The sequence below is a fragment of the Pelobates fuscus genome, chromosome 2, assembly GCF_036172605.1.
Source record: "Pelobates fuscus isolate aPelFus1 chromosome 2, aPelFus1.pri, whole genome shotgun sequence".
Lineage (NCBI taxonomy): Eukaryota > Metazoa > Chordata > Amphibia > Anura > Pelobatidae > Pelobates > Pelobates fuscus.
The window spans coordinates 128,292,714-128,306,401 of NC_086318.1; the positions used below are offsets into that span (position 1 = coordinate 128,292,714).

At 40.5% G+C, this 13,688-nt stretch overlaps 1 protein-coding gene across 1 annotated transcript in view; it reads left to right on the forward strand.

Moving 5' to 3' along the window:
- The first annotated feature begins 5,646 nt into the window (after window positions 1–5,646).
- NAALADL2 (N-acetylated alpha-linked acidic dipeptidase like 2) overlaps window positions 5,647–13,688 on the forward strand; it is a 711,495-nt gene continuing 703,453 nt past the window's right edge. Inside the window, exon 1 of the mRNA XM_063442690.1 lies at window positions 5,647–5,790. Coding sequence (XP_063298760.1) covers window positions 5,748–5,790 — 43 coding nt within the window. The 5' untranslated portion in view covers window positions 5,647–5,747. The remainder of the gene's footprint in view (window positions 5,791–13,688) is intronic.

Here is a 13,688-nt window from a genome sequence, read left to right on the forward strand (position 1 = left end):
CTTCTCATGAATGCTAATTTCTCATATCTTACATATACATACACGTTTGTCACCAAGATATTGCTGATGTTTATGTGATCTTATGTTTACGCATTTCTTTTGTTTGGACTCACGATCATATGTGACGTGAGATATGTTAAATATTCTACAAATGTATTAATGAAAAATTTAAATTAAAAAAATAAATATATATATATATATATATATATATATATATATATATATATATATATATATACACTGCTCAAAAAATAAAGGGAACACCAAAATAACACATACTAGATCTGAATGAATTAAATATTCTTCTGAAATACTTTGTTCTTTACATAGCTGAATGTGCTGACAACAAAATCACACAAAAATTAAAAAACGAGATGGCGGATGGTCTCCTGAGGGACCTCCTCCCAGACCTGGACTAAAGTATCTGCCAACTCCTGGACAATCTGTGATGCAATGAGACATGATGTCCCAGATGTGTTCAATTGGATTCAGGTCTGGGGAACGGGCGGGCCAGTCCATAGCATCAATGCCTTTGACTTGCAGGAACTGCTGACACACTCCAGCCACATGAGGTCTAGCATTGTCTTGAATTAGGAGGAACCCAGGGCCAACCGCATCATAATATGGTCTCACAAGGGGTCTGAGGATCTCATCTCGGTACCTTATGGCAGTCAGGCTACCTCTGGCAAGCACATTAAGGGCTGTGCGGCCCCCCAAAGAAATGTCACCCCACACCATTACTGACACACTGCCAAACCGGTCATGCTGGAGGATGTTGCAGGCAGCAGAACGTTCTCCACGGCGTCTCCAGACTCTGTCACGTCTGTCACATGTGCCAGTGTGAACCTGCTTTCATCTGTGAAGAGCACAGGATGCCAGTGGTGAATTTGCCAATCTTGGTGTTCTCTGGCAAATGCCAAACGTCCTGCACGGTGTTGGGCTGTAAGCACAACCACCACCTGTGGACGTTGGGCCCTCATACCACCCTCATGGAGTCTGTTTCTGACCATTTGAGCAGACACATGCACATTTGTGGCCTGCTGGAGGCCATTTTGCAGGGCTGTGGCAGTGCTCCTACTTTTCCTCCTTGAACAAAGGTGGAGGTAGCGGTCCTGCTGCTGGGTTGTTGCCCTCCTACGGCCTCCTCCACGTCTCCTGATGTACTGGCCTGTCTCCTGGTAGCGCCTCCATGCTCTGGACACTATGCTGACAGACACAGCAAACCTTCTTGCCACAGCTCGCACTGATGTGCCATCCTGGATGAGCTGCACTACCTGAGCCACTTGTGTGAGTTGTAGACTCCGTCTCATGCTATCACTAGAGTGAAAGCACCGCCAGTATTCAAAAGTGACCAAAACAGCAGCCAGGAAACATAGGAACTGAGAAGTGGTGTATGGTCACCACCTGCAGAACCACTCCTCTATTAGGGATGTGCTGCTAATTGCCTATAATTTCCACCTGTTGTCTACCCCATTTGCACAACAGCATGTGAAATTGATTGTCACTCAGTGTTGCTTCCTAAGTGGACAGTTTGATTTCACAGAAGTGTGATTGACTTGGAGTTACATTGTGTTGTTTAAGTGTTACCTTTATTTTTTTGAGCAGTATATATATATATATATATATATATATATATATATTCATATATACAGTTGCGAGAAAAAGTATGTGAACCCTTTGGAATGATTTGGATATCTGCACAAATTGGTCATAAAATGTGATCTGATCATCATCTAAGTCACAACAATAGACAATCACAGTCTGCTTTAACTAATAACACACAAAGAATGAAATGTTGCCATGTTTTTATTGAACACACCATGCAAACATTCACATTGCAGGTGGAAAAAGTATGTGAACCCCTAGACTAATGCCATCTCCAATAGATAATTGGAGTGAGATGTCAGCCAACTGGAGTCCAATCAATTAGATGAGATGTTGGTTACAGCTGCCCTGCCCTATAAAAAACACACACCAGTTCTGCGTTTGCTTTTCACAAGAAGCATTGGCTGATGGGAATGATGCCTCGCACAAAAGAGCTCTCAGAAGACCTACGATTAAGAATTGTTGACTTGCATAAAGCTGGAAAGGGTTATAAAAGTATCTCCAAAAGCCTTGCTGTTAATCAGTCCACAGTAAGACAAATTGTCTATAAATGGAGAAAGTTCAGCACTGCTGCTACTCTCCCTAGGAGTGGTCGTCCTGTAAAGATAACTGCAAGAGCACAGTGCAGACTGCTCAATGAGGTGAAGAAGAATCCTAGAGTGTCCGCTAAAGACTTACAAAAGTCACTGGCAAATGCTAACATCCCTGTTAGCGAATCTACAATACGTAAAACACTAAACAAGAATGGATTTCATGGGAGGATACCACAGAGGAAGCCACTGCTGTCCAAACAAAACATTGCTGCATGTTTACAGTTTGCACAAGAGCACCTGGATGTTCCACAGCAGTACTGGCAAAATATTCTGTGGACAGATGAAACCAAAGTTGAGTTGTTTGGAAGAAACACACAACACTATGTGTGGCGAAAAAGAGGCACATGTATGTACGTAGTGGGGAATCGCGATGCAGCCTAGAACAAAATCTAACCCCATTAAACCCCCCAGTAACGACAGACCACTTAGTATGGATGAAACAGGCCACAGCATTTATTATCACAACTAAATTACTGCATAACACATCCATAACTTTATTTATTAAATCTCTTCTTTTCTGTAACCAAAACATTAGACATAAATAAGCATAAATTAACATATATACATATATAACTCCACCCATAGTGTTATACAGTGACCCAACCGTCCTTGCCAATAAAAACATGGAGTGGTTCCTAATCACCTCCCTCTCACCTCCCGCCTCGTCATAAAAAATCCTTCCAATGGCTGCCATCAGCCGACCTTATCCACGCTCGATGGGCACGAGACCTCAGGCAACCTAAAGTTTAACCTTTGGAGCAGGGGAGGTTTTAGACCTTAAAAACTTGTTCATCTCATTCCATATACTTAAACGTAACCTCAAACTCAATTGGCAAGGACATACCCCCGGCTAGCTGTGATGAAATATACTATAGGGTGGGTGGGAGGGAAGCTGTTTGCTGGCCCAAATCCCAAGTGGCACTGAGGTAAGATCTCCCCCACACTGTCTTACACAGAACATAATCACACCCACAGACTCTTCCCAACCAATCCCATGCATCTATCCCCACACTCCTACATGTGCCCTTGTCCGCTTAGCTGCGCTATCTCCCCAGGGCCTACACACCAACATCAAAACCTCATCCCAAGTGAAGTATGGTGGTGGGGGCATCATGGTTTGGGGCTGCTTTGCTGCGTCAGGGCCTGGACGGACTGCTATCATCAAAGGAAAAATGAATTCCCAAGTTTATCAAGACATTTTGCAGGATAACTTAAGGTGATCTGTCTATCAGCTGAAGCTCAACAGAAGATGGGTGTTGCAACAGGACAATGACCCAAAGCATAGAAGTAAATCAACAACAGAATGGCTTAAACAGAAGAAAATATGCCTTCAGAAGTGGCCCAGTCAGAGTCCTGACCTCAACCCGATTGAGATGCTGTGGCATGACCTCAAGAAAGCGAGTCACACCAGACATCCCAAGAATATTGCTGAACTGAAATAGTTCTGTAAAGAGGAATGGTCAAGAATCACTCCTGACCGTTGTGCACGTCTGATCTGCAACTACAGGAAACGTTTGGTTGAAGTTATTGCTGCCACAGGAGGTTCAACCAGTTATTAAATCCAAGGGTTCACATACTTTTTCCACCTGCACTGTGAATGTTTACATGTGTGTTCAATAAAAACATGGCAACATTTCATTCTTTGTGTGTTATTAGTTTAAGCAGACTGTGATTGTCTATTGTTGTGACTTAGATGATGATCAGATCACATTTTATGACCAATTTGTGCAGAAATTCATATCATTCCAAAGGGTTCACATACTTTTTCTTGCAACTGTATATATATTTGCTACTAGATATGCCCTCAAACCTCCTTAGAGGAGCACCTGAAAGTATAAGGTATTACATATTATTTTAAGAGCTAAAATGTGGAATTATGGCTACTTGAGAATCTATTAAAACCACTAAAATGTATAAAAAAATGTCTAGTAGGGTGGTGGGTGATATGTCCAAATTCATTTATATTTGAGAACAATGAAATGATGGTGCATCAACAGATTGGCCTTGCTGAAGGATATCTAAGGTCAGATATGCTTCATATTTATAATGGCTATATAATGTATTTACATTTGGTACCCTTAAATGGAAAAAGCCGTTTTCCTGGCACTATAGGGTCCAACAGGGCCCCCTTCCCTCGCACACCACCTTCCGCAGCACTAAAGGGACTAAAACCCCTTCAGTCACTTACCTGAATCTAGCGCCGATGTCCCTTGGCACTGGGTCAGGTTCTGTCCATGCTCCTGACTTCGGGACTTCAGGGGAGATCTAATGCGCATTGGTGCCCAGAGTTTCCCTTTAAAGTAGCCCTCACCCCATTATTTCACATGCCCTAATAGCTGCCCAGTAACTTACAGATTTAATTTGTTTTTTAAAAACCACCTAATCAAGCTTTTTTGAAGTTGCTATTTAGTGGAAGAGTGAATGAGCTGGATCTTGAGTATTATATGAATTGGCCACAGTAGCACCCTTTTATACATGCTCAGGTGAGTGCAGCCTGCTGGTTTTCATATATAAATATATTTGGGAGTCTAGGTCAACTCCCTGGTTTGGCACCCCTCCCTGTCACAGGTGCCTCATTTCTCTATGTAACCTTGTACTGCAGAGAGCCCCAGATGGAAGTCCCCCCTCCCTCATAAGTATCTCATAACAGCAGACATTAGATTGTTATAGTAGGACCTGCCAGAGATGGGGTGCATTGTCGTTGTGGCCGGCTTATGTAATGTATGATCATATAATGTAACTAAACCCCCATTATTTATGTCTAGATTCTGTGTTTTTTTTTAAAAAAAACTAATAAAATCTGTAAACATTGAAGTTGCGGTTTAGTGGATAGGTGAGTGCGCTGGATCTTGAGTATTGTATAAATTGGCCCCCAGAAGCACAACATTTATGCATGTTCAGGTGAGTGCAGCCTGTGAGTTTCATATATATATATATATATATATATATATATATATATATATATATATATATATATATAACATACACCTATGTGTGTGTCATCTTAAGAACACTAATGATTTTAACACAATATCATATGCATTTTACCTAATTTTTGCAGTTCATCATTCAATTCATTACAATGTAGCGTTTGATATATAAACACCACAGTTTCCCTGATTAATATAAGCTATAGTTATCCTGTCAACTAATCTTAAAACAGAAATCACTGGATGATATTTCATATACTTAAAATATTAAGAGTAGGATCTTAATTTAATAGACTTTTAAAAATAGAATAACAAAAAACAAACGGAAAATATCGTAAGCCTGAATTCCAGATCTTAGGCAGGTAAATATAAGTTTCAAGTGAAACAAAGGTGTGCTGTCTGAAACAGCACACTGTAGATCAAAGGATGTGATGTCACTTGATAGAGAAACAGGTCAGGCAAGCCCAGGTAACTCAGGAAACAGGTTACTAATTATTCACGGAGCTAAATAGGTATACTATTGCAATAAGACAGTACACTACAGAGTCAGAAGGTCAATGCCTGCATGGTAACTTATTCAACGTGAACCAGCTACGTTTGGATTTACAATATAGCAAGAATGGGAGAAAGAGAATCAAATTCAACAAGTATTTCTCTGCAAGGTGAGTTCAACAACTTGTAAAATGAATTTGTCAGAGTTCAGGTGTTATATTAGTCCCAGCAACAGTGTGATATTTTTATTGCTAACTCCAAGAGAACGTGTTGCTTATTTCATTCCTTAAGCATGGCTAATTGAAAATGTAGTGTTAGAGAAAGTAAGAGCGCTTCCTGCGTTACACTTTTCCTCCTGTCTTATTCTGCTACGTTAATGCATTAGTGTTAACATGATCTGCGATAATGTGTTAGAACTGGGATGACGTTCCTGGAAAGATTGGTCAGTCCTCTTGCACCTGTCAGCCTCGCACTGTTCTGTTAGAGAGAAATTTGTCAGCATGCTTCTCTAGTTTTACCTTGCCACAACACATTATTTTAAGATGTTCTGTAAGCGTTGCACTTTGTTTTAGAATTATGTTGATGTCTCAGCTGAATTTAACAATATGTTCTTTGAGTTGGTTACAAATTTCTTATGATGTCTAAGATATTTGTAACTTGCTATTTTATTTCTTGTGTTGATTTTGAGACACAATAGTGGTTTGTTTTTTCCCTGTATTTTAAAATATGTTTATAAATGTATGGGTATATACATATATGAATAGTGCTCTGTAGAAATTATATGATGCAGAAAGGCATTCAATTAACTAATCAATACTGTTCCTTTGGAATGTCTCCAAGATTAATTGAATTCCTTGCAGCAACAAATTTATATAGCAGGGCAGTACTCTTAGCAATCTGCATGTATAAAAAGTGCATGCCGATATGTAGTTGTGGTGTTGTGTATGTGTGTTATTTTTTTTAAATTTGTTATTTTTTTAATGGGGCAGAAGGGAAATTATTGAATCTCGGAGGAGTCCTGAAGGCTTATAGTTGTTAACTGATTTATCTACTGTACAAATACATCCTACATAACACAGGGCAGCACTCTTTATGTACTGCCCATTGATATTAAGATGTTATAATAATTGCCTTTGTGGATTTGACTACTCTACTAGCAGTAAGCATTGTCCATAAGCATCACCAGTTAAAGATGACATCTGTTCACACAAGTGTATAAATGATGTAATGGATGTAACTGAGAAAACTTCTAGATCAATACTCAATTCACAGAAAGATCATGATTTTGACTTTTTAATCAGTTGTAGCATTATGGTATGTCCTCTGGCAGCTAAAGGGGTTAAATTAACTAGAAAGAGAAACTGCAAATTCTATTAAAATGCAGTTCCATTCATGTGTATTTTATAAGACTTTTAATTAGACATGGTTGGGATTCATGTAAAGCTCTTAATCTTCCAATGATGACGTTTGTTATTTCTCATGCACTAAAATATGAAAAAAGTAAATGTTTGGAGCTTTTAGCAAGGAGTATATAAAAAGTGTGAGTCATTCTGAATCTGGACCTTATACTGTAATTAAGGTCTCATTGTCCCAGTTTTACTTTGTTCCTTGTCTTTGCTTGGGAAAAAAAGCACATTAGCTGCATTATTTAAAAGTTTATTTCTAATGACAACTTCCAATGAGTCACGTTTTACTATATTTATATTAAGTGCTTCTTTCTGCCACAGGATTTCTAATAGGCTTAATACTGTGTTAAATTTAGCTTCAGCATTTCTAACACTGCTAAGACAAGGTCTATTAGAAAATTATGCAAAGCATGCTGGAGATTGTCTATTAATAAAATATGTACAGTGCGTTTAATTATTGAAGCAATGTTTCCATTATAGTTATGTTGACTGTGCTCCCATTTCTAATGAGGGACACTTACAAAATATGTATTTGCCTGGCAGTGATTATACTAATTCTGCAGTATTTGCTTCCATGTGTCCCCAATAGCATGTTTTGGTCTGAGAAAGTGCATTGTGAATAAACAGGGTAAAGGTTCATTTTTATGGGCTAAAAGGGAAAATGGTAAGAATGTCAATTAGTAGGTCTATGCAAAACCCAGCTCATTTTTCCACTGTTAAATATAATTGTGCTTTTAGAATGAGTAATCTTATGGTGCATATTGTACGGTGTGTTCAAACTGTCTGAGATCTAGACTGACTTGTCTTGTAATTTGACCCAGCCATACTTTCGTTCTCACACTCAACAGAAAATACCTCTGCACACAGGTATCAGTTGTTTTGTCACAGATATTTACTTGTCTAGTATCTATAGCTATTTTAACCCTCTTTCTTTAATAAAATATAAATCGTACCATTTCTTGCATCTATTCTTTGCAAAAAAAAAAAAAACATCATATTGCAGCAAATATAAATCAATTGTTAGGAATGTTGATTTTTTTTTTCATAAAGACGCTAACATGACTGCATGCTTTGGAGAAGAATCAGGGTCTATTCACTAAAACGTGAAGTATAACAAAATGATAAACACTTTTGTAAAATTATAATTGCAAAAAAAATCTTTGCAGAGATTTATTTTATTTTTTTATTCAAATTAGTGATATTGGAATTTGGGCTTACAGATCCACCCAAATTTCATTGAAAGATAATTCTATGTCTCCATGCTGATGGATAGAGCATGAAAAGTGCTTCCTTGCATTATGCAGAATGTGTGTACTGCAGGAGGTATATTAACTAATCAATGAGGAATACTATAAGGTTTGCCTTGGTTTTTGTTAGTTAACTGACTTATATTCTGCAATAAGAATGCATTCTGATACATTGAATAAGGCAACACGTTTTATGAAACACCCAACCGGACAAAAATTATTGTATCTAGGACAAAATCTGTAAAAAAAAAAAATCAATCACATTTACCCAAAATCCTCAGTAAAAATCAATCCAACACCACAGCAAACCGATATTACAGTAGAGGAGAAAAAAAATCTACGCCCAAATATTGATATCAAGCAAGTGGAAAGGGGGAGAATATATTCATTAAGGTACAGGGGGCATAAGGAAAGTAAAACCATTTAAAATTTTTTTTAAAAATGACAGGGCAACTTTAACCCTTTGCGTTCCTATGTCGGGATATATCCGACAAAATAGTTTACCTTTTTGCGGTCCAATATCAGATCTTCTTTGGAGAGTACCACCAATCTTCTGTGCTGGGTGCTGCAAATGTGCGCAACTTGCACATGTAAGAAGTATATATTACGACATAATTGTCCTTACATTTTTGTCAGTTGTCATGGCAACTGACTATTTGACAAATTAACCCCTTAAAAACAATATACAAATTTCAAAGTATTTGTTTTTCATATATTTTAACATTGTTTTGTGTTAACCTACTGGAAAGGTCTACCATTGGGGTGCAAACGAACTACTGTTGCAGCCTAACATTTTATGGCAATCAGCCAGGACAAGCCGTTGATCTGGCAGCAATTACAAGGTCACCCTTTGTCACATTTCTTTTTCAAGCAGATACAAGCTTTTCTTCCTGCAGTAGTCACATTGTAATGTTGGACAGCATTCCACAGCACTGTACTATTTACACTGTCATGCTCTATTTTCTTTGTACAGCAGTGGGTGTGATTATTAAACATTGGAAAGTAAAGAATGAGAATATAACCTTTGTGCTATGTAAACTGAGCCGATATTGTAATAATTACTGAGATCTTAATCTATATATGCCAAAATGTTAGTGATTTTACATTTTTAATTTTTTTTTGGAGGGGTAGGGTTGGTACTCTAAAAATACAAACAACTTTACACTTGTTGTGTCCACTGATGACACATTTTGCTTGAAGGGAAAAATAAAATGTTCCATTTCCTGGTATTTATAATTGTGGGTTCTTATTCACTAAACATTGGTAAAAATGGAGGCCAAAAGGGCAGAGGTTGGAAAAAATCTACTAAAATGGTGAAACGGGGAAAGCTTTTGGATAAAAGACTTCTAATAAAATTGCATTGCGTATTGAGCAGACACTACTTATCACTAACAGGCCTGAGAGAGGCTTTAGAACTGCAGTGATTTGTAAAAACAATTGCAGTAGTAAGCCAGACCACCAGAGCTGTCATTAAGGCAACCAAAGCATTTACAGGGTTATTCACTAAAGTGAGAATTCAAATTTGCCAAATTGGGACAAGGGAACTGTGCTGTTTGACTGCTTTGGCCTACAAATTCTCTTGGAATTATCACATTAGTAAATTACCCTGTTCGCTTTTAGATGCTTGTATCAAATTTGTCCATGCTATATGGGTGCTGCATGCAGCACAGGCACAACTTGTACTGAGCTCGCTCTACTCCAAAATAAAGAGCTGAACTACACTTTTGCTGATCTATGCAGACAGTACAGTTCACTTAAAATGGAATTGAGCTGTCTGTAAACTGATAGCTGCCCCAAATGGCTGCTATCAATTTAAAAAGCAGTTCCACTCATCCTATGTCGTGAAACTGCCCCAATGGGATACTGCCCCTATATTTACCTTTGCTCAACTGAGATTTATTGAACAAAATGACAAATCCCGATTGGTGAGCCTTTTCCGGATGAGTAAGGGGTCTGCCTGCTACTGACATTTGCTATGTAAGTACAGTAAAAAGCTATTTTTTTTTAGGTATTTTTCTGTATCATTTGTAATGCATTATCAAAATATGGAGCCTTTTTTGCTGTACTACTTTTTAAGAAGATTAAAAAAACATAACGTGAAATATTTCTTAAAATGTACCTTTAACGGTACACACAACGTCTTTTTGTTTTAAATATATATTAAATTTCTATTTTTAAATTGTGCTAGCAGTGTGTCATGCAGGAGGATTGCCCTGTCTGGGTAAGTGTATGGATGGCCAATCCATTTATAGTGCAGGTGGAATGAATGGAAAAACCTGGGTTGGTGTTACTTACAATAGTGTAACATTCACAAACTGGCAGAAATGGATTATCTCTACATTTGACAATGTATGTGACTTGCCGATATGAGAAAATATATATTTAGTGTCTGGAGAAGTTCACATTAATCGGTGTAAAAGTTAGTCTTGTGTATGGAAAAACTGGTCCTTGAAACTCTTTGCATAGGTAAATACAACCTAGCCCTGGAGCATGAACAGTGTTCTATAAAGCAACAGAATTTAACAGCAACTTTTATGCAGAGTGACAATATGTTGTTTGATTGGTAAGTAAATCTTGTTTTAGTATAGCACAGTTACGCAATAAACCAGTTAGACATGTTTCAGGCATATAGCAAAACACACTGTAAACTGAGACTGTTAGAAGTTTAAGGTGTGGAAGTAACTGTTGTATGACTTTGTGTGTATGTAAAATGTTATAAGGCGGGGGGGCGTGGCCTGACAGCTCACCGAGAAAGTCGCATGACAGTCTAGCTCCGTGAGACACCGACCCTGCACAGCAATTAGACAAGCAGTGGGTACCCCAAAACTTCACACCGACACACTGAAGTGCCCGGGTACAACATGGCATCAAGATCAGCCAAAAGACCGAAACACAAACAGCCTGCATTACAAGTTTCGGCACTGACGCCACCACGCGCACAGGCCCAAGATGGCGCCGGCGCGCAGTACTCACCCTCCGCATACTCGGACCGCAGCGATCTTACCTCCATCTCGGAACCGGCAGCAACACCTGCAACCGACCTTTCCATCCACAAAATGCTGCAAACCTTGAAAGCATCTCTCCAAGCTGACATGATGAAAATGTCGCGAGACATCAAAACGGAAATCCAAGCGCTCGGAGACAGGACGGCGCATCTTGAAGACAAGACAGAGGAAATCATCTCTGCTCATAACACGTTGGCAGCTGCCTATACAGAACTAGGAGCCAAATTGGACTCCCTCGCGAACAAAGTTGCGGACCACGAGGACAGGGACAGGCGCAGCAATATTCGCCTCCGCGGTATTCCCGAAGAGGTTCTACCCCAGGACCTTCCCTCCTACGCTGCACGCCTATTCCAAGCATTGGTCCCCGACTTGACACAGCAGGAGTGCCTAATTGATCGTATACACCGCCTGCCAAAACCTAAATCTCTTCCGGCTTCAGTCCCAAGAGATACCATTGCAAAACTCCATTACTATACCAGCAAAGATAGAGTAATGAGAGCCGCAAGGATCACGAAGGCACTACCGGAAGAATTTGCAAGCGTTCACCTCTTCACTGATCTCTCGGCCGCAACCCTGCTGAAACGAAAAGAACTGGCAAGCATCACTAAATCCCTGAGAGACGCCAACGTCCTTTACAGGTGGGGATTTCCAACACGCTTAACCATCCGCCGCAACGGTGCAGACCATCACATCACTACAATGGAGGAAGGAATGAAGCTTCTGAAAGAATGGGACATCAATTTATCGCAACTTCCCGAACCAACTGTCCCAGCGAAATCGCAAAGATCAAGGTCCCCGAGAAAAATAACGTCAGACTGGAACATGGTGGCTGCAGATAAGTGAAATGAACAGACTCTATACCTTTTACTACAATTGAGCACACTGGCCCAACAGCCTTCTCTGTATGGGTCAGGGACTGTACACCCTCTTTCCGCCCTACAGCTCCGTATTACACTGAGTACCAGTTATAAGTATTCCATAAGCTGTATTTTTTACTGATTATTACACAGCCGCTGTGGTTGAGCCTTGCTGCCATGCCTGGGCCCTTGACCTGGGCCTAGTCATGGCAGTGACGCATTGGGAGTGGGGGGAGGGACCTCCTTGTGTTCATATGTTTTGCTGATGGGTACTGTTTATCTCAGTTAATGCATACAATATGTCCCACCCCTACACGTTCTGCCTTCCTATAGCTCCACATTACATTGTGTACCGGCTATGCATTCTCCTTGTGTTATACCTATTACAACTTAACGACCAACCGCTGAGGCTAAGCCTTGCTGCCATGCCGGGGCCCCCAACTTGGGCCCGGCCATGGCGGCGACGCACTGGGTGGGACAGGGAGCGATTCCCCTTACAATCTCTATGTCTCACTGGGATATATTATATATTTTAATGCGTATACACACTGTGTTCCACCCCTGCACCCTCTGCCCTACAGCTTCGCATCACACTGTGTACTGGTTGGACGTTTCCCCTATGTTGTGTCTATCACCATCTCATGTGCAGCCGTTGTGGCTGAGCTCTGCTGCCATGCCGGGTCCTCAAACTGGGCCCGAGCAATGCGGTGATGTGCTAAATGTGATGGGGAGAGATATCTCTATGGTCTCTAGGTTTCACAGAGATGTATTGTCTGTTTTAATGTGGATATGCGTTGTGCCTTGTTGCCACGCCGGGGCCCCCGACCGGGGCCCAGCCGTGGCGATGACGCACTGGACATGGGGAGGCGAGGTCCTCCTACGAGCTCTGTGTTTCATGGGAATATAGTGTATGTTTTAAGGTGTATATGCATTGTGCTCCGCCCCCTAATTCTTTCACCCTACAGCTCCACGCCCCACTAGGCACGTTTGATGTCCTGACAGTCCATGTAACACTCTCCCCACTAGAGTGTGACCATATAAGGGAGCGGATAAGTGATCATATCAGTGTAAAGAACCACAAACAAAATTAAAGTTACCCCTAACTATCGCACACACCAGGGTTGTTAGACTTCTCAACTCTCGTCACCCCACTAGGCTCAACAGAGCCTTTTCGTTACCGCCCACGCCCGAGGGCAACATGATCGGCGTTTTTTTGTACATAGTTCTCTGTACCTATTTGTTTCAACACTCTATGTGTTTCTGCTACCCTTCTTCCTACTCCCCCCCCCCAAACAAATGATACAAAGTGTCAAAAAAACACTTCAACCACATAATACGTTAATATCCAAGGTCCTCCGCACTTTGGACAGCACATATCCTGTGCCACATCCGCATCTGCATAATATCCGTGCAGGACACTCTAATACAGGTGCTACAACCCCCCAGAAGGGGAGCTTGCTCCCACCACTGCCCGACACAGCAACTGCTCCCATATCATCACCATGACACTCACGATTCTATCTCTGAACACGAAAGGCCTAAACTCGCCACAT